Source organism: Vigna unguiculata, chromosome 6 (assembly GCF_004118075.2).
Source record: "Vigna unguiculata cultivar IT97K-499-35 chromosome 6, ASM411807v1, whole genome shotgun sequence".
Lineage (NCBI taxonomy): Eukaryota > Viridiplantae > Streptophyta > Magnoliopsida > Fabales > Fabaceae > Vigna > Vigna unguiculata.
Genome location: NC_040284.1, coordinates 17678372 through 17701327, shown reverse-complemented (window position 1 = coordinate 17701327; position 22956 = coordinate 17678372). Strand labels below are relative to the sequence as shown.

The 22956-nt window shown below is 33.8% G+C and overlaps 2 protein-coding genes across 2 annotated transcripts; one reads left to right on the top strand and one right to left on the bottom strand.

Moving 5' to 3' along the window:
* Positions 1-3222: 3222 nt before the first annotated feature.
* LOC114188966 (ATP synthase gamma chain, chloroplastic-like) lies at positions 3223-4501 on the bottom strand. Its single transcript, XM_028077651.1, has one exon. It carries the CDS (start codon positions 4339-4341, stop codon positions 3292-3294), a length of 1050 nt encoding a protein of 349 aa, XP_027933452.1. The 5' UTR covers positions 4342-4501; the 3' UTR covers positions 3223-3291.
* A 13241-nt stretch (positions 4502-17742) lies between these two features.
* LOC114186907 lies at positions 17743-22469 on the top strand. The gene is made up of 9 exons (XM_028074977.1): positions 17743-18162; positions 19141-19197; positions 19349-19401; positions 20491-20542; positions 20739-20804; positions 20889-20948; positions 21274-21316; positions 21982-22026; positions 22207-22469. The coding sequence occupies exons 1-9, from the start codon at positions 18051-18053 to the stop codon at positions 22268-22270; spliced, it is 552 nt and encodes a 183-aa protein (XP_027930778.1). The 5' UTR covers positions 17743-18050; the 3' UTR covers positions 22271-22469.
* The last annotated feature ends 487 nt before the right edge of the window (positions 22470-22956 follow it).

Here is a 22956-nt window from a genome sequence, read left to right as displayed (position 1 = left end):
AACAGTTAAGAGATAATAATCTCTATTTAACATGCAATATTAACAGTTAAGTGATAATCAATCTCTATGCAACATGCAATGTTAGATCTAGATTAGTGAGAACTATGAACAAGTGGTGTAGGTCAGAACCAATTAATAATTTCAACAAAATTAGAACAGTGTGGCGACTGTAAAAGTGAATAACATGGGACCAAACAAGTAGTGTTATTGTTGTGGCACTTAATTATCTCACCTTAAAGCATTCTTAAAATAATCATGTTAAGGTTGATTTGGTTTGGTATTGGTGTAAACAAAGGTGGGAAACTTTTTCTTTTGTGATCTTATTGAACTTTATAGCAAGATTAGAAAACATGAGCCATATGGGTTTATTCTATTCTCACTTTTTGGTGCAAGTTGGTGTTAAGTTAATGAAAATCATGCATAGGGATTTGTGACTACAATACAATGCAATGTTGTTAACCATTATTGAAAGGATGTGCATATAATGGAATGGGACACAGACATCACAGCCTGATTTCTGGAGCCACCCTCTGAATTATAGCCTATCTACTTGAACTCAACAATTTTTCTTTGAGATTTGTCTATTGTGGAATAAGATACAGATATTTCAACCTTCAATTTCCTTCTTTAAAGCAAAATATTCTTGAAGAGATACCAATATCATTTTCATTCATATAATCTCTTTGAATACAATACTAGAAGAGTTTTTTTTCAGTATAAAAAAACTATATTTCTGATACTGAAACTCTAAAAAAACTTTTAAAAACTATAAACTGTCATTGTTTGCTGATGGAAGTGTCCAACACTATTTTAATCCAATGATCAGATTTTCATTTAGTGTTTGATGGAGTCCGAAACATAATTTTCTGCTAAGGAGAATAAAAGTGAGAAAGAAAATGTCCTTATCATGGATTGATAAGAAAATTGTGAGTCATGCATATGACAAGATAGAGGCCATAGTTTTTACTGATGAAACCATACATTAGACATTTTGAATAGATGATGAGAAAGATAGATTTGTTTAAGGCGAGTCAATTTTGGCGGAGGCTGATAGATATATATACATACATGTATATATATATATATATATATATATATAGTATTATAATCCATGTGCAGTGAACCAACCAGTGTTAGTATTGTTTTTCACCCTTTCTTTTTCCAACCATTAATGCTGCATGAATTATTATGAGTGGGTTTGGAAACATAAAGAAAAGTCAACATTATTCTAATGCAGCTAAAGAATGTTCATCGGTTGTGAAATCTGAATTGTGTTTCTCAGTTGTCCTCATTGAAGATCCAAGAAAGTTAACTAAGAAGTGTAAAATTATGCTTCTTGTTGTGGTCCTTGGAATAATCCATGTAGGAATATCTAATGTTAGTGAATATGGTGTTCTGATAACTTGTAACTTTTTTTATAAACCCTTTTTAACTTATTTCACTGTGTTCTTCCGAAGTTTCCTCAGAATATTGTTTCAACCTTTGGTTTGATAAAAACCTGCACAGTAAGAACTTTGATTGAGTAAATACTATGTACTCAATAAAGACTGCAACTTTCATTCATTACTGTTTCTTTCACACGAGTATAACTACCAGTTAATTTGGCCCACCAAATTCATTGTCATGCAAATAGGATTCTTTTTATCATCATCTTCTAAAGGGGGCCATTTATTTTTAAAGATAAAATAACAACCTGTTGATAAGGAATTATCTGTCAATATTGCATACCTATACATAATAAATCATTCAAGTACTGAACTATATGCAGTTAATTTTCTCATCAGTATTTAATAAATAAGATTTAGTAGATAAACAAACCAAATTCTTATATTAGATTTTATAAGAACATGAATGAAACTTAATAATGAAGTTACATCCCCAACAAATTTATAATTTCAGACAGATTTCAGTAATTGTGTTAACAAGTACATTACTTTCATTTTTCTTATTTTTTTTCAGACATACATGTGCTATTACTTCCACAGCACGTGGCCTATAACCCCTCCAAATCTAAGGTGTACCTCAAAGGTCAAATTGTAGTAGAAGTGCAATCTACAGTTCCAGGTTACAAACCAAAACCCAGGAATGTGGGTCAAGTATAGGTTGATATAGACATTCAGACATTACTGAAGCACGCGTGAAGATCTTGTCATCTCAAGGTACCCTATATTCCTATTCATCAATTATAGGCCTCAGAGACTTTACTTCATGGAAAATATTTAGCTTTTCCTGTCAGCACCATTCTGATGCATGAATCAATTTCATATACGTACTTTAATTCCATCAATAATTCAAACAGGGAAAGTAGCTTTATACCGAGTTTCTTTTGATATGCATGGCAACAAATATTAGAAAGTTGAGGGGGGTAAGGTTATGCTCTGATCACTCAAGTTTTCTTCAAACCAGAAATAAGCAGAGTTTGAGATTTCTTTGATTTGATCCTGTGAGTTTTCTTTAAATCAAAGTTTTAACTCTTGATTTACAAAACCAAGAAGCAAGCAACTACAATGATAAGATGTTAAAGGAAAGCAATGCGCTTTTTTGGACACGGGTCAAAACTCTCCACATGATTTCTCGATCAACTTTTAAGACTCTATTAGTGAAGTTGGAAACTCTTCAACTCCGTACTGTGCAAACCCTCACTTTAGCATGCAAATTGAAAGCATTATTCACTTTAATCCTAACTTTACAAAACTCATTTCAATGCCTAGTTTCGCGGATGTTTCAGCTTGCAAGTATCGTTCCCACTCCTTTTTCTCTACCACTTTCATTGGCACAAGACTAAAGTGAATAACACTTTCCAACATTTTACAAATTTCAAGACTTAGTTTCATAAAGTTAGGAACTATACTCAATAGCATTTTAGTTTGGGTCCTCTCCAACTGGATTCCATCCAACTGAGATCTAAGCTGTTAAGTTTGTCATTACTCAACAATCACTGAGGAGAGAAAGAGTGATGTCTGATCAACATCTCAAACAGAGAGAAATCTTGAAGAATGCTCATATCATATCTCATGCTTCTCATATGGTGCCTCTCCTGAAAGACTTATCTCCATCTGAAATCTCTACTATAAATCCAATTCTCTTCTCCCTGATTGTTATACAATGAAAAATTCAACTACTCAAATTGAGGCTGATCCAAATGCATCTAGAAAGGATCCAAAGCTAGTGCTCAACACCACACAATGATAAGGGAAACAAAAACCAAGTCTCACTCATCAGTCAATAGTGTTAGTACCTCAGCTCCAACAACTGATCCCCCATGGAAGGAAAATGAAAACCAAGTCACATTCATATGTCAATTGATGTTAGAGCCTCGGCTCCAGCCACAATCTCCAGCAACTCCCCTGTGATCTTCGCCTGCCGCTCCCTGTTGTATTCAACCGAAAGTCTTTTACTCAATTCAACCGCGTTATCGGTGGCAGAAGCCATGGCCCCCATCCTAGCAGCAAGTTCACTAGCCAGAGACTCTTGCAACCCCCTCAAAATCTGACTATTCAAATAAAGAGGCAACATGGCATCAAGAATGAGAACAGGATCCTGCTCAAACTCCATAAGAGGGGAAAACACCTCACCCTCTTTCCCCAACCTCACAACATCCCTCTCCACAGCCAATTTCCCCTCCTTAGAACTCAACCTAAAAACATCATCTTTCACATCATAAACCTCCCCCAAAGGCAGCAAAGTCTGAACCACAGGTTCAAACCTAACCAGTGAAACAAACCTAGTGTACACAAGCTCAACTTTATCCACCTCCTCACTAACAAACAATGAGAAAACATCATCAGCTATGACCTGAGCCTCCTTTGCGGTGGGAAAACCTCCAATTTCGATAAAGCTGTCGACTTTAACAAAAGGATATTTCTTTTCGCAGTTGTGAGTGAAAAACGAGTTACCCTTTTTGCCGACGCTTATGACAACGCACCCCAGGTTGAGTTTCTTCAGCTCCTCGATTCGCGTGACGGCTTTTTTTATTACGCACTTGTTGAAACCGCCGCAGAGACCACGGTCGCCGGTGAAAACAACGAGGGCCACTGTCTTGACGGGTCTGGCATCGGTGAGCGGGGTGGAAACGTCGTCGTATTTGAGGCGCTGGGTGATGTCGTTCAGCATTGCTGCGAGGTTTGAGGAGAAGGGGCGACCGTTGACGACGGCCTCCTGAGCGCGGCGGACCCTAGCGGCGGCGACGAGCTTCATAGCTTCGGTGATCTTTTGAGTGGTCTGGACGGTGTGGATTCGTTGGCGGAGCTCGCGGATGCCGCAGCGAACCGGAGAGAGGGTGGGGCGAACCGGAGAGAAGTTGGATTTTGAGAGGGAAAACATGGAAGAGGAAAATTGCATTTTTATGTTTGTTTCAGAGGGGTGGTTGTGTTGTTGGGTGGTTTTGTTTAGTCATTTGTTATCTCAGTTCAAGAATGTCAGTGTGGCTGTGGTAGTGCATATTTGATTTCAGTATGTTTTAGAGCATAGAGAAGTGAAAAGTGAGCCACCTCCTTCCTCCAACCCCTAGTTGCTTCTGGACTTCATTAAATATTTTTATGCATTATTGAAATAAAAAAAATTACTTTTGTTTTATAATGCACAGAAGATCCTTTGAATTGTGTGTTTTGAAAAAAAAAAAAAATAGGAAACATTATTGTTTCCAGAAATTTTAATGATTGTTTCAGGTATATCACACATAAGAGTTTTAACAACGGTTTATAAGATCGAAAACGTTATTTTAACACCATATATTTATCTGTTAATTGAATACATAAATGTTTTTGTGAATTTTTAGTGAAAGGTCGCATGTGTGGTGGGTCATTTGAAAGGGTTCTTAACGCTTATAAATGCAAATTTGTGAAGAAGAATCGGGGGAAAGGTTTCCATCATCTAACACTTGTATCAAAGTTGAAATCTTTGTTGGACAGGAAGTTCTCAAAAGAGCCTAGGGTTTCTGTTGTTGAAGAAACTTAGAAATTGAAGTTTTCTCCAACCTTGTGCGCATTGTCGTTATTTCATTCCAAGGTTGCTATTGTTTTAGATCTGATTATAAATTTTGTGTATTTGTTGTTGAAATCCTGTTTGGAGTGGTGGGTGTTGTTTACGAACAATCGGGGGTGATGTTCTTGGTTTGATTTGTGAAACTTAAATCGTTTCGTTTCAATAATTGGTTATGGGTACTAAACACCATAACGATGGACCTTTGAGTGAGGATGTGAAGGTATGCTTGGTTTTTTGTTTGAAATTCCTTTGTCGATGGACATTTTGTATGATTTAACAATATTTTGGTTTACACAGATGTCTTTCCAGCATTCTTGCAAAGTGAAATATGTTGGAACTTTGAATGATAAATTAAGTGTGAAACAAAAAGAGTCAATTGCAGGCACACCGCTTTGGTGGTTGATGTCCTTAAACCATTCGGTGAAGATAAGTCAGAATTTTTTATCTATCTTATGTTATAAATGGGTTGAAAGGTGGGGTTGTTTTGTTGTTGGTAGGGAAGTAGTTGAATTTAATTTGTTAGATGTTTGTTTAGGGTTGGATCTTCGAGTATTGGGAAAAAAAATTGATCTAAGTGACGATGATGTAGATAGTCAATGTAGGAAGTTATTATGTGGTGGAATAGTTGATGTTAAAATGATATTTAGCTATGTACGTGGCAAACAAGTGTACAAAGCAACATCTAACTTGTGATGATTAATTCATAGTCTTCAAGAACTTTTTGTCGTTCGGTGTTGTCTATATCCAGTACCCATTGACAGATGTACTACTTCCTGATATGTTGAAGTTGTTCCTACACAATAAATTATGATGAACTCAAACATTTACCAAAAACATTCAAAAATTATTGTTAAACATCAATAACAGGTAACTACATCTAACAATATGGAACTTACATTGGTATAAGCAAGCATGCTATTCCCATCATTTTTTTTGGAATCGTCCCAAATGTCCATCATCTTTAAAACTATCACACCACAATCATATCTACGAAACCATTAAAAACCAATGATTAGACAATAAATATTAATTTAATTATATGTTTATGAAAGTTATTACTTAAACAACTTACAAGTTTGGCTCAATTGAAGTTTTTTCGTTTTGCACTTTAAACTTTGGCTTTGAGTCATCCTTATAATTCATCAACATCCCAAATAACATTTCCATATTATGTGTCTATCAAGTTCAACAAAAACAATTCGTCACATACACATGCAAATTTGTTTTGTAATAAATGCATGGTTAACCTTAAATACTTATAACAACATTGTTTATCTTTTTGCGGTCCTTTCTTGAATGGCCAAATGAATCTAACACAAAAAACTGTTTTGAATCACACTTCACAACATAGCACCACCAATGATTGTCATGAACAATTGGGACAAACAACTATATTAAAAATAATATCAAAATCCGCAACTATGAACGCAAACAAAATTAATACTATTAAAACACATCTAAGTCAATGAATCCCACAAAATTTGTAGTCAAGATGTCTTGTAACATAAATAGTCTTAGACGATAGTAGCTCTGATAATCATTCAATGTTTATTAACGTTTGTTAACCTTCATCTTGCGAGAGTCGTGAAGGACATGGGTCTACAATAATAACACAATATAGTATTAACTTTTGTCGAAATTGGTAAAAAATTAATGTACAAAATTTACTGCATATAAATGATTGAAAGCAATCATCTTAACATGCCCAAACAGACGTCATTCAAATACATCATGGTGCTTGCAGCAAAAAGAACAACCTACACATAGAGTCAATGGTTACTTAAATGTCACAGCAGCATAAGCTAGAATACACGATTTTAGCCTATCTATTATTACCAAGTTATCAACCTTCTTCCCTAGACCAAAACCATAACACTCAGAGGTTCCCAATATTTGACCATTTATTTGAGAAACAAAATACAAATTAAAAAAATTACATAGTATTAAAAATATACTAATATTAATATGGACATAATATTTTCATGCAAGAATGAAATGCGCTTCTTCAAGTACACCACATTCTGCGCCTGCCTCTTCACCATCATCTCCCTCTGCTGCATTAGATGTAGACATAATATTTTCATGCAAGAATGAAATGAGCTTCTTCATCTTGCGTATGCTTTTTCTATGCCTTTTCAACCTTTTTAACAAATCTTTCTTAGAAACTGACGTGTCATCTTCATCTGCATGTTTACACTCATAATCCTCACTAAGAGTCAATGATGCCCAAATCAATTCATTGCCAAAATCCTCTATTGTCAAACGGTAATCCCAAATGATCTTAATCACACAACACATTAAAGAGTAATGTTAATAAGTCATAACCATAACCAAAAATTAATTTCTTTGACCAGTTCATATTCATTACTTGGTTGTCTAGAAAAATCATCTCAATGCTTCTTGACTTCAAGTTAACATCCGGTTAACTTAGTATTCTTGGAAAAACAACCTCTCTATGTGGGCCACATAAACCGAGTCGTTCAACCGCACATAACTACAACAAAACACAACGTTCATTAAATGATTATACATACAAGGAAATTACATATCAACATATATAATTCAAATGCTTACTTGCAGCACTGCAGCTGAACCGCTTAGGCACATCTTACGTTGACCTAGTGCAAAAAATGCACGACCAATGCTCTTAACCAAATAACTATGAACTGCTTTCGTCCAATTGTATTTCGATAAATTGTCTATATTGTCTAAAATACTACAAGGAATATTACACACGTTTTTGGAATTCCTTGGAAAATAAAGTACGGCAAAACAAACAAAAATATACAAATGACATACATTTTTCACATCGTCAACCTGTAAGCCCCATTTTCAGTTTTGTGTGTTTGGGCCTGGCCTCTTCGTAGGCCCAAGACCAGCCCTTCTAGGGGACCCAATACCCTTGCTAGCCCCTAAACTTTGCTGTCTGTCTCATTTTCAGAAAACAACCTTCTATTCCTCATATGTTCTCCAACTAGAGCTCTGCTAGGGCACACGATCTTCTCTCGTCTCCAAGCTAGCAAAACCCATCTTGTACCTCCTGGTAAGTCGAGCTCTAGAGTTTTCGTCCATTTCTTCACCCCTTTTTACTGTTGAGCACGTTGGTCAAGTTAGGGTTAAGATTCCTAACCTCGTTTTGTATGGATCTTCATGTTTCAGCTCTACTCTAGCTCCTGGAGTTGCGATATCCCCCTTAGTTAGGGTCTGGTTGCTTTTGGTACTCAAAACAGAGGTAAAGGGAGCTAGGTTTTCAAGTTCTAAATTTATTTGTGTATGCTTGCAAGTTATTCTGGGTTTTGGTTACTTGAATGGTATATTAATCATGTGTGAATGATTGGCTTACATTCTAGAAGTTGCTCTATGTCTTTTTCTGCCTTGCATGCGTGGAATAGTGGGGGAGAACTGATATTCTCGCCCAAGCGAGCTCATCTCGCCTAGGCAAGAATAGTTCTGCCTCGAGCACTCGCCCAGGTGAGGGGCTGCGTTTTGAGCGACAGGCCAGCTCGCTCAGGCGAGACAGCCTTGCCTAAGCGAGGGATCGTGAAACTTTCCAAGACCCACTGTTGTAGGCTCGCCTAAGCGAGAGCCTGTCGCCTGAGCGAGACAACTTCTCTCGTCTGGGCGACGACTCCTAGCTTGAGCAAGGCTACTGCAGCGGGTGGCTTCAATTTGTTTTTCTCTTTGTTTGATGGGTGAATTGTGTGATTTATTTACTTACCTTTTTTTTCAAAACCTAAAGCATGTGAATATATATGGTTGCTTGAATCTTATGAACTAAAAGTTGGTATGTTGGCATGAGTAACACATGGATTTGGATGAGAACTTGCATGAGAATTGGATGTATGAAATAAAGGTGGTGGTTGTGTTATAAGAGACATGAATTTGGTGTGTGATAGGCGTAATTCCATGAATCTCGTGGAGAGACCCCATGGTGGTGTGTAGTGTATATGTTAAGATATGGATTCAAGTTAGGACCGCATCCCAAAACTCTAATGGGTCAGTGAGTCTCAGGTAGAGCAAACTGACCCAAGTGGTGAGAGTGGCGGGAGGCCCTAGTCTCTGGCAGGATAATGGCCTTAGACGTTTAAAGGCTAACCTTGTGTGTGGTAGGGTGAAACCCATTGACAATGGCTCTGCAGAGCAGTAGAGGCCACCACAAGTGCAAGTGTCCAGTGAATCCGATCTTAGCATATGTATCCGGATAATTGAGTCATAGGGTCCTGCTTGTTTGCTATAACATGATTCTCTGTGCCTACGGTGTTGGATGTTTGGACTGTTTAAGTACTTGTCTGTTATACCATGATAAAATTCTTAATACGCTAGCTTACCCTTGCATTTCTGTTTATGTTCTTGTTATGTTTTTCTCTTTTGCGATGATCACCCTTGGTTGGAGCAGATGGAGGAAATTCTGGGAGTAGGCCTGGTGGTGGCAGTGGCGCAGCTTAGGGGATCTGTTTGTGTGCCTCTCAGGAGCATTCTATGGCCCTAGTGCCTTTGTAATTCCTAGCTCTAGGAGCTTTTCTTTTGCTTAACTCTGAACCTTGTTGATTCTGTTTTGGCTATGGTATGGTTGTATGCCTAAGAACCCCTTTCAAGTACTCTTATGGATGACTGTAAAAGTGCACTCCTTGACTATGGTTTTTCATCAGTTGCTTTGTTCTCTATTATTATGAATATGGGATGTTTTATTTAATAGATCAATCTATTTAAATGGGATGTCACACAACCTCACTGCCTACCAAAGATTTCATCTTGTCAATAATATTATCAATTGTTATCAATTTACCACTCAAAAGTGAACACATACTACCACAAACATTTCTATCAAATTCAACGTCTATTCCACCTACACCCAATCCTAAACACCTACAAATGTCAGATATGGTTAAATGAACCGATCGTTGCATGATAAGAAATGAATTGTTAACAGAAAACCAATGCTTCACCAACTCTAACATAAGAGGGTTGCAAATTAGTAGCGTATTATCCATGTGAAAACACCATTTGATTGGTGTATCTCCAATCCTTGCATGGTGGTTGTCCAAGATCAACTCGTTCATTTCGACAATGTACTTTGTATAACAAAATGTACGCAACCGAGCCTAGCATACACCAAAAACAAAAATAAGTTATAACACTACGACTTTCCATTACTAAGGACATCAAAAGCACAACAAACTACAATAGCAAATTCGACCAACTTTTTCATTAATTGCATTGTTAACAGCCATGACTTGTAACACTCCAATTCACTACATCCTAAAATCACTCGCCAATGGAAAACAATTTCAATTCAATCACACAAAATTTCAAGAACAAATAACCACATCAATTATAAAAAATGCACATATTCAATTAAGACAACACACGCAAACATAAAATGTGACGCCCCGACTACTATACTAAATGATTATTATTTGATAAAAAGATATGGAATTAATTTTTCTTTTACCATAAGATTTTCCTTGAGAGAACATTAATAGTAACATAACTTCATATTCATATATATAGTTTACATATCTGTAATTCTTCATGAAATATTACATAAACATATATTTGTTAAATATTAAGAGTCCTACATCAGAATAAAAGATTTATCTAAATTTTTAATATCTTCTAAAGGTATTAATAGAAATTATCCATGAGTCAATCTTCAGAAGATCCATCAATAATATCCTGAACAACTCTCACTGAGCAGGTTCCTCTTCTGTTCATGCAACAAGTACATATGAAAGAAAAATATGAAAGGAGTGAGGTCTTTGTAAGCCTTAAATATCAATCTTAATAAACTCAACAAACAATACAGACACCGGGGGCCTAGATTTGGACCTACAACCACAAAACTTGATTTTGTTTTACCAGACATATGGATCCATATTCCACTTCTGATGATCCAATCTGAACATCAAAAGTTACTTTGGGAAGTGATTAGGTAGTTGAGTATTTTTCATAAAACATTGGTACAATCATAATTATTTCTTTCTCGAGAATATTAGTCATTCATCAGCTTACTAAAGAGATATATACTCACTACCTAACCTTGGCGATGCCGAGCAGGTATTGGATAGTCCCAAGTTTGGCCTATGAATATCCTAGTCCAGTGCGCTATTCTGAACTATCCAGATATTCACCTACTTGGTAAAACTTCCTTAGACCCCACCAAGGTCCCTGCCTTTCATCCCGCGGTGTACCAAACTGTGAGTTCCCAAATACAAACACTTTGACACTGGTTTAATCTCAACTTATTGAAACCAGACTTAACTTTTACTTAACTGACATACTCTTGGATATTTTCAAAGGTCATAAAATGTGATGACTATTAATTCATGTCATTGTATAAACTATACACAAAGAATATAAAACAACGATAAAATGTACATGCAATTTTCTTCTATCCAAGCTCACTGAATAAAATAATATTTATTTTCACTTCACATCTAATTTTTTTTATAAAATAATGATAAAATAAAATCAAAGCAAGAACTTTAAATAAATAATTAGATAAGGATTATAACATTATAAATAAATATAATAACAAAAATATAAATTAAACGGGACCAGTGCGTAACTGGAGATATATTAATTGAAATAAATAAATAGAATTAGTGCATAACTGGACATAAATAAAATAAAATAAATAAATAGGACTAGTGCGTAACTAGAGGTAAATAAAATAAAATAAATAAATAGGACCAGTGCGTAACTGGAGATAAATAAAATAAAATAAATAAATAGGACCAGTGCGTAATTGGAGATAAATAAAATGAAATAAACAAGACTAATGCGTAACTGGAGATAAATAAAATAAAATAATTAAATAAGACCAGTGCGTAACTGGAGATAAATAAAATAAAATAAATAAATAAGACCAGTGCGTAATTGGAGATAAATAAAATGAAATAAACAGGACTAGTGCGTAACTGGAGATAAATAAAATAAAATAATTAAATAGGACCAGTGCGTAACTGGAGATAAATAAAATAAAATAAATAAATAGGACCAGTGCGTAACTGAAGATAAATAAAATAAAATAAAATAAATAAATAGAACTCATGCGTAACTGGAAATAAATAAAATAAAATAAATAAATAGGACCAGTGCCTAACTGGAGATAAATAAAATAAAATAAATAAATAGGACTAGTGCGTAACTGGAGATAAATAAAATGAAATAAATAAATAGGACCAATGCGTAACTGAAGATAAATAAAATAAAATAAAATAAATAAATAGGACTCATGCGTAACTGGAAATAAATAAAATAAAATAAATAAATAGGACTAGTGCGTAACTAGAGATAAATAAAATAAAATAAATAAATAATATTAGTGTGTAACTGAAGATAAATGAAATAAAATAAATAGGACCAATGCGTAACTGAAGATAAATAAAATAAAATAAAATAATAGGACTAGTGCGTAATTAGAGATAAATAAAATGAAATAAATAAATAGGACTAGTGCGTAACTGAAGATAAATAAAATAAAATAAAATAAATAAATAGGACCAGTGCGTAACTGAAAATAAATAAAATAAAATAAATAGGACTAGTGCGTAATTAGAGATAAATAAGATTAAATAAAATAAATAAACAGGATCAGTACATATTTGAAAATTAAATCAAATAAATAAATAAACAAGATCCGTGTATAATGAGAGATTAAATAAAATAAATATAAGAGGATAATAAATGAAAATAAATGGAATAATATATGAGTCAAAATAAATAAAAGATTAATATAAAACACCCTTACCTTATTATTGAAGGGCACACTAATAATATTTGTAGAGGACTAGGATCTCTTTTAGAATATTTTTTTTTAATACACACACCTATTTAATAATATTTTAATTAATATATTTTTACCTAATATTTTTTTTAAATGTATATATACATATTTTATTAGTTTTGTTTTCTTCTTCTTATTATTTTCAATAAGTAAAAACTACATCATAATAAAATACAAAATATTAGTAAAAATATAAGATTTTCTAATTGTTTTATTTAAAATAAATAATTAAATAAAACATCTCTAAAATAACCCTGTCCATAACCAAATCATTAACCGCAAACCCAAGAACTGTCAAAAAACAATACATTTGGAGAAAAACCAAACGCACCAACACACAAACTAAACAAAATTATATCACTTACAATGTACCAAAATAAGTTTCCCACGAAGTGAAACGTACACTCAATGCCACGATTTCCTCCCAAGGTTCCAAAAAATATCAAACTATAACACCATCCACAAATCAGTCAGCCACAACACCACATTTCAAGATAAACAACATGCCCAAAAACTTCGCATCAATCGACTATGGTTTCCCTTATAAAGCCCACACTGTTACAAAACCTCCAAAATGGGTCAACAATGGAAGCCCACACTCCACACTGTCAAACCACAAACAATGGTGGACAAAAATGTCACTCACCAAACGAATGTCGTCCACTTCAACAAGCACTTCCCGAAAATAATATTACTCTTCCAACTTTATTTCCGTGTGTATGCGAAAGGCATCACCTTTACGAAATCCACTTCACCATTCACCTCTGGAATGACGCAAAGTAGAATAAAATGACTACGGTTAACTCACTCTAAAACCACAATGTCTTCGAGAAAAAGAATGATCGGGAAAACATTCACATGGCTTTTGTACCAAAGCCCACAGTTTTACCAACAAAGTCACAAAAATAAGCAATGGAAGGAGACACCATCACCCTTTACCACCACAAAATGCCGTTAGGAACACCATACCCACCGACGGTCTTCACTCCACTCAAACGACGTTCTTTTCTTGCTCTGAAAGCCTTGGGTTTTACTCACTTTTCAATTTTGTGTTTTTCGATCTCAAAACCTTGGGTTTTACTCACTTTTCAGTTTACTGTAAAAATCCACTTCTAACTTTTCCTCCAACCACCACACGTGACAGACTTATACAAAAATAAATAAATAAAAAGAAAAACAGATTTGTTAACCCTTTGACATGTAAGCCGATGTCAAAAGTGAGCTAAATATATGGTGTCAAAATTCAGAAAACGAACATGTTGTTAACGTCACCTGGCAGAATCATCATTGCTACCAAGCAATTTATGTCAAAACCCAAAAAATGGGTTCAGAACACCTACATCGCCTGGCCGGCCTTCAAAGTCATCCACTTTTTTAGAAAAATTCTAGATACACGAAAAATCCATAAAATTGGCAGAAACAAAAAAACACACATGCATCCCATACATTACACAATTACATAATTAAAGGTTAGAGCACGAAATGCATATTTCCTAACTTGGAAATTTATTTTCCAACACAACCAAGAACTCTCAACCATTTGAGTTAATATTGTTCCTTATCATAACTCTCCGCATTAATTAATTTAAATATCCATTTACTCACATTTATATTAAATAAATATTTATATATATATATATATATTTTTTTTTTTGGACCTTACAATCCTCACTAAGTTATGGATACACCAAACCACTCCGCTCACCACTTATTATTTTAAATATTAATTAAATAATCTTTTGAAAAAAAAAAAACTATAGCGAAGGAAACGTGCTTAAGGATTCAATGCTAAAAAAAAGTATATTCTAAAGGTTTAAGTGATTGAAGCTAAAAAAAGTATATTCTAAAGGTTTAAATGATTGATCAAAGTTAGATAATCTCACGTGAAAAAGTAAATAATAAATAAAGATATTAAAAAGGAATAAAAATAATTAAACGTTTGTTTAAGAAATTATTTGATTTAATGAAATTGAGATTTGTGTTTCTTGAAAGACAATATATCTTTTGAAAGAAATCTCTAAGAAAAAATTGTTTAATCAATGATGTGGTAGAAGGAAAAATGTTTTAGAGATCTGAGTAAACTTTGTGAGTATTAAACAAGTCAAACAATAGCTAAAAAGGAGAATAAAAATTTGTATGGTAAAAGAAAAAAATAAAGATTTCAAATGAAACAAAACTATGGATAAGATAGTGTTTTAGTCATTTAAAACATGGATGAGTACAAAGATAAGTTAGTTCACGTAAGTTAGTTCTCGAACCTAGCCTTTCTAAGTTGTTTTCGTGGTTTATGTCGGGATTCACTGTGTGAATCCAATCTCCTTTGTCGTGCCACTGTTTCAGTTCATAGATTTGTCCTTGGAGCTACTGGTTTCGCTGGCTTAAGTCGAAGTCCAATATTAGCCCTTTTCCAAAAAAGGGAAGCTAGGTTCTTTTTCACGTTTTTGAAACATGTGGTTTGTTTTCGTTTCTGTTTTATGCTTAAATGATTGGAAAACGTTAGTTTTGGTATATTTCTGAGTTAGGGGTTCAAATATTAATGAAACTGTGATGTTTGACGTCATTTCTCATATTCTGATGCGTCGCACAGTGGCACGACAAATTTTTCTGATATGCGCAGTTTTAGTAAAATTGACTTTCCCGACTCATTAACCGTTGGATTAAGCTCAAATTTTGACATGTGGTTCATAACATGCTATTTTATGGTTTGACTGGTTAGATCGTCGATTAGATGTCTGTAGCTTGAGAAATGTGTCACGCATTACTGCAATGATTTTGGTTTCGTGATAATAAACTTTCTTGGGAATTTTGGTGTAAGAATTATGGTTGTGGGTTGTGCTTGATTGTATGGAATTGCAAGTACTTAAACGGTGGCACTTATTTATTTGGGATGAATACTATTTTGTGATATGTGTATGTCTTGGTATGCATTTATAAAGTGTGAGATGAATGAATTTGCATGAGTGATGTGATTCATGAATTGTGAATGATGAACTTGGATAAATCTTGGCATGTGATTTCAATGAAATGGTTGGTTATATATGTGGTCATGAATTCGGTATGAACAATAATGTTACATTGATGGCATGGTATTGGTATGAGGTGAAGTTCTATATCCCCGAAGTGAGAAGAATGGGATGGTATGAAATCAACATGGAATATGAATGAGGATGAGTTACAAAGGATGGTGTGAGGTGTTAAATGCAAGATCAATATTATTTGTTTGTTTGGAATGTGATTGGTATGTTGTCAGTACGTAAATCCATGAGTCTCTAGGTGAGACTTCTTGGTCGTGCTTCAGTGGTCGGGACGTAATTCCATGGCCCCTGTTAGTGGGTGTCCATGGTGGTGCCCCATCTATATAACTTGGTAAGGATTCAAGGTAAGGATTGCATCCTGACACTCTAAGGAGTTAGTTAGTCTCACTTAGAGCGGACTGACTCCTGTGTTGAGAGTAGCAGGAGACCTGAAACTCATCAAGGGCTAACCTTGTGTGTGAGGGAATTAATTCATTGTAACACTTGTAACACATAGCTCGGGGGCGAGCAGCTCGGGGGTGAGCAGATGTATCCACCACAAGTGCAAGCATCCGCTGAATTTGACCAGGTTATATGTATCCGGATGAGTCGAGTCGAGCCTTAGTGTATTGATTTGAAGGTCATAACATGCTTGGATGATCTGTGTATATTGGACTGTGAAAGTATATCTAATTGCATGATGAAATCTTTTTGGCTCTAGCTTACCCTTTGCTTGTTTGATTGCCTTGTATGTTGTTCTTTTACCTTTGCGATGATCATCAATTTGTTGATGGGAGCAGCGAGAGGTACTCGTGGTCAACAGGAGAGATGACTCCGCTGCATAGTCTACTTGGGCTGGACTTCACGTTTTATTTTGGCTAAGGCCCGTGTATTGTATTGTCCCTAACGCTTTATTTTGAATACTGACTATCTCTTACTCCTTTTGTGTTGTAGGCATTGTAGCGAGCTTTAGTATTTTCTTTTAAGTACCTTGAATAATTGTAAGGAGTGACCTTATACTCCGCAACTTGACTCTTTATATTATTCGGTGTAGGATTTCATTTAATTATGTTATTATTTAAATGGGATATTACATATTCCATTAGTTTAAATTATTATTGGAATGATTATCGATGTTATAATATATGTATTATATATATTTATTAAGTGTAAATAACATGAATTTGTAGATTTGGAACACATGCATCTATCCAAATTTTGAATATAATAACTGATTCTAATCAGCGAAACTTTTTTTACACCTAAAACACTTTAAATTAGTTAAGAATCACTGTCTAATTAGACATACTTAAATCAAGTTTTTTTATTACATATTCATTTGATACTCAAACTTTTGCACAGTAGTAAAATATTTTTTTTAGGAAAATGATACTTTAATTCATTTTTTTTGACTTATTTTTAACTCACCATTAAATCATATCATCACATCACTTGAAAAAATTAAAATAGATTATCTAATGATGATTTAAGAAGTGGATTAAAAGTGGATAAAAAAATGTGGGTTAAACTATCTTTATCCATTCTTTTATTATAGTCACATGCTTGTGACTTCTTTAATGAGTTTTACAAATCATTTTTGCTAGATATTACAATTAAAAAAATAATAATACTCAAATACAAATGTAAATATAATTGTATTTTATCTTATTCAAAATTATATTTATGCTTTTTTTTTTCTTTTAAGGTAGAAAACAACTTGTTTTGAGTGCCTTCCAACTTTTTTTCCTTATAATAGTGAGAGATACCACCAAGCCTCTTCCTCCTCAATTTCATTTTAGGAATCAATCTACAGTTTTTAAATATAATTAATGTGTAAAACTAATTTTCGAAGTGTTAAACTTTATGGAGAAATTTATGTAAAATAAATGACATTATATGACTAAACTTTTTAGCATGGTCTTGAAATCCTTATCTTACCAAATTGTTTTTAGCTCCCTTAGGTTAGGGTTTAGAACTTACAAGATACAAATTATTGATTTTTTTTTTCCCTTTTATCTTTGAGAGATCACTCTCTAAGGACGCGCGTTTGGTAAATTATTATATATCTATTCTCATACTCCACCGTGTGATGTTGCGCTCAGACACACTCCCTCTGAGAACCAACGCTGAATAGAAACAAATTTCATATTCCATGTTTCTGTAGTTCCAATTTCCAACGTTCGGTTGATCCACGACGATGCTGTCACTGCAACATAATTGAAATCCATTCAAAAAAGGTGAAATCGCAAAAGTAGAAAAAAAAAATGCGAAGGCTGCTTGGGAAGATCTCGGGATTGTTCGGCAATCGAACTAAGGTGGGAGTTGACAAAGCAGGGAACAAATATTTCACTAGAAATGAAGAGCTTGATGGTGTCAGTAAGTGCTTTTCCACACTCTGTCTCTTTTTGTATATACCCTTTTATGTTCTATTGGCATTGCTCTCTCTGTGTGTGTTCAATGGATTTTTTTTTCATTGAGTTGTTGTGATTCTGGATTTGTAGGTGTGTAGTTTGTCTTGTATGAACTCTTCGTGTAATATAGAGAAGTTGGGTGTTTTTGCATTGCAATGATCACCACACTGTCAATACTTCACTTACTTGATATAGCCGATATTGTGATATTCTTGATTTGATTTGCTTTTTCTTTTTATTGATGTGGTTATGAACCAAAAAAAGTTAGTGTTACCCTGTAAGTTGCTGTAGTGGTGATCAAATTAGTCTGCAGGATAAAAATGTTTATAAGAATACACTCGATTAGGATGTCACTGGTTTGAATTCTGTGAAGTAACCCTTGGAGAGGGGTTGAATTGATACAACCCCCCAAGAATAAATAAAGGAATACTTTCAAGTGGCAGGTCATTGGTTTGCATTCTGTGAAAAAAAAATCATTGTAGAGGGGTTGAGTTTATACAGTCCCCAGCAGGATTATCTCCAATGGAAGAAGCCTCAGGATATATCCAACAGATAAAGGTTAAATATTGGGCTTTGAGATTGGAGGAGGTGTGAAGTAACCTCGCCACTGTCACAAGTTTTTTGAGGTTATTGGTTATTGTTTGATGTCTACGTTCTTCAGCCATTATAGGATTTGGTGCAACTTTTAACAAGGTTGAGACTGATCTTGTTTTAAAAAGTAAAATAATTAAATAAAGAAAATTGATTTATTGGCATTTAAAAATTTTGGCACTATTTTCTTCCGCTGTATTGAATCATTTAGAATTAAGATATCGTTTTGGTGTGAGTGTGAATTTTTTGAATTTCAAAACTCTGGTTCGTATTTTATTTTTTGTGTGTTCTGCATTGTAGTTCATTTTATAGTGGATCTGTCTGATTTTGCTATTTTGTTTTGGTTCACTAGTGAAAGAGAAAAGATGGGTCATATTTAAGGGAGAGGACGATCCGACCTCTATTCCAGGTATATATTTTACACTGTTCGACATTTAACTGCTGAATTATTACATTTTGATTCAGGGATGGATCCAATCATTTTATATGTTGAATTTTTGAAGACTTTTTTTTACCCTATTTCCCATGCTTAATAGATAATTACTGTTGCATTGTTTCAGTTGAATGGATATGTTGGCTGAATGGGCAGCGTAAAAAGGCTCCAACTCCAGAGGTACATTGCAATACACCTATATATATCCTTTTGCTAGTACCATGTTATCCAAACACAAAGCTATTGATGTTTATTTATACATTTTCAGTCATGGCTAGGCTAGATGACATGATGTTGCTTATAACAGTTTCCCTTTAAAGTTTTGCTTATCTTCAAGGATTGATTTGCAATGAATAAACATTGATTTTTGTTAACTCTTTATATCTATCTACTGTCAAAACACTGTGATTTTCTTTCAACAACAACGACCACCAAGCCTTTTCTGCTAGGCAGGACTAGTTACATGAATCAAAAGACATCGTAATGTTCTATTGTGAATCTTGTCTATATATGAATCATTGACCTCTAAAGTCTTCTCAATAATTTTTACCCATAAATTATTTTTTTCCAGTCTCCCTTTCCCACTACTATCAATAGAGTTACCTCCATCTAAATTCTCAATACGTGGGCTTCTATAGAATTTTTCCGTACATGCCCAAATCACCAAAAGTGAGATTGCGCTATTTTTTTCTGTAGTAGGTGCTATCCTAGGTTTCTTCCCAGTGCAGTAATGCATTCTTTCCTAATCCTATTTTGTCTAATATGTCTTCTCATCGAATGCAACATTGAGTTTATTCTCTCATGGGCTTTTGTCTGCCCAAAATTCAGATCAATACAACACCTCAGGTTTAGTATTTTGTGTTTCCTTAATAGGGAAAGGTCACAAGGGTAAGCTAATCTGATAGGACAATGCACTTGAAACATTCTGTATTAGTTGTATTATCCCAAGCCCTTCTTCTGCAGAACTGTCTTAGCGTTCTGTCATATTTTTCCCACTTTTCTCGATTTGGGTTTTTCTTTCATTTTGTTGGTTTGGGGAATTAAATTGAGCTATGTGGTGATCTGTGTCAATTTAGTTACTTAGATTATTACTATTGTACCAATACTTATATGCAAAACTTATTTGCCATGGGATGACAAACTATTAAGCTAACCCTATAAGTTGTAATGTTTTATGGATATGTCTTTCTGGGAAGTGATTTCTTTTGTAAATAGGCACTTCGAAAAGTATAGTATTGTACTATTACTTGACAATACTTTCACCTTCAGGAAATGATGGAATTGGAAGCAAGACGTGAACGTGTTAGACAGAATGTTGCTCGTATGTACCAATTATTCTTCAACCTTAACAAACTAATTGTGTGAATTGGTTACTTTTCTCTGATTTAGTTATATTCCTCTCTTAACTTTGTCCTTAGCATTTCATGTGATAGTTCTAAATATAATGAAAGAACATTCTTGGCCAAGTTTAGTCCTATCCAAATACCTTAACACAAACTTCTTTTCTTTTCACAAAGTTCTCAAGAAAGAGGAACAAGAAAGGATAGCCAAAGAAGGAAGTAAAGGAAAACGTGTCAGCACTGGTCAGATGCTTAAAATTTTATTGGTATAGCAATATTCTTCTTTATTTATTGGAATTTATTGATTAATTTACAATTTCTATGCAGATAAAGCCAGTGGTCCAGATTTGAAAAGTTTTATTCAACAATTTCCAGTTCCTTCGGAAGGTCATCTTACTATCGTTTTCTTTTTAACATAAATTTTGAGTTCTTTTGAAAGAAACCTTGTTATGATAAACTGAAATTGAGCATATAAGCAGATTGATCTTAAAATCTTCCCGCATCCCTGTAAGAAAAATAAACCAAATGGAATTCTTATTACTCCATGTATGATTATGTTTACTTTTGCTTGGTCATAAACAGCATTCTGAGATTTTTGTCCCAGTCCTTGTAAAAGAAGAGACAATGCCTTCCAGAAAGAGGGAGTTTTTGCTAACATCTGCACATTACCTATCCTTTGAATATAGTTTTTGACATTTTTTCTCCACTTTAGGTAATGATGTTGAAGAATCACCTAGCACTACGGGTGGCTTAAGGTGAGTCTTCTGAAACTGAGTTTTTATACCTAAATTGTGTAAAATGCATGGTCTTTGCTATGTGTTGCAGTTTTTTGCCAGCATAAAAATTTCATTCTTTTATCATGTCTGATTCAGTTACCAAAATTTGTTAGTAATTTAGTTTTCATCTTTTTATTCTTATCTTTTCATTAAAATATTGCCAGAAAGTTGTTTGGCTGTCTTCTCTTTGTTCCTTTTCCATCATTTTGGTACCCTTATCTCACTAGCCACTTGGTGAAGTCGGCTATATGAATTGTCTATTATGCTATTGGACTTTGTAAAAACGAAATTCTTCAGGTTATTATCCACCATGATTAACAAACTCCCAAACATACCTTTAATAATAAAATTTAATTAGAGAGTAGGTCCAGTGACTATGTATGAAAGAACTCTTAAGGTTAAAAAAACATAATCATTTTTTACTGTGTTCTCTGGAAATGACACTATGACTGATTTTGATCTTCAGTGGCATGGTCTTGAAATCCATATTTGTTATCTTCTCATGTTTTAAACGTTCTTTAACCACGGGATATTGTTGTAATTTGTTAGTGTCTTCTAGTTGCTGTGAAACCAAATTTTTTGGACAAAAAACTAGTTTAAGCATAGTTGTTCAACTTAACAGTAATCATGTAATTTTTCTGCAGGAATCCTCAAGAGAGATTAGCAGAGAAAACAAAAGACGAGTCTGAGTAAGTCCAAATGTGTACATTCTCAGTCAATAAACATCATGATTGATCAAAGCCTCCATTAATCTTAATTTTAGTTAATGAAACAATTGTTCCAAAAATGTTTAATGGTTTTATCAGAGATATCATTTCCCTAGATTTTAACTCTGATATTTATCTTTTCAAAAAAAAAATTATTTCCAGGTCTTCAGAGGCAAGTGGATCTGGTGCATCCTTTAGACCAGGAACATGGCAACCTCCAACTTGAGCTTTCATAACAACTTAGAAGGTCTTTCTGAACTTGGATTACCCACACGTTATTTTGAAAAGCCATGAATGATATTTCTTCCCCCAAGAATTTTGATACAAGTCATGTGCTGTCAAGTTCTGGAATTTTTGATTCATTGATAAACCTTTGTTTAAAGAATATAATCAATAAGACAACCTGATTATTCAGGCTTTTGCAATGCTTATGTTCTTATGCTGATTAACTTTGTTTCCAAATAATCTCTTGGATTTGATGCATTATGTAAATAGGAAATAAGATAACATATTTGTAATAATATATATATATATATATATATATATATATATATATATATATATATATATATATATATATATAGAAAACGTTTAATCACAGCAGACGATCTATCTGTGGAAAAGTGGGATTGGATTCAATAATTTGTTTTTCATCAAGTAAAACAAAAATTATATTCTTAATGAAAAACACTATGGATGAAAATCAAGCACAACTTCCTATGTTAGAATGATTTCTTATACGTAATATAAAAGTTCTTGACATAAGAACCTCATTCCTCTTCTCACTATATAATAATGTTTTAAAGTATGTGATTTACAATTCCTGTATAAATATACTCAAGGAATGAATTTAATCCTAAACAAAGAAAAAGAAAACTAAAATACTTTTAGCTCAATTAACAAATATATATA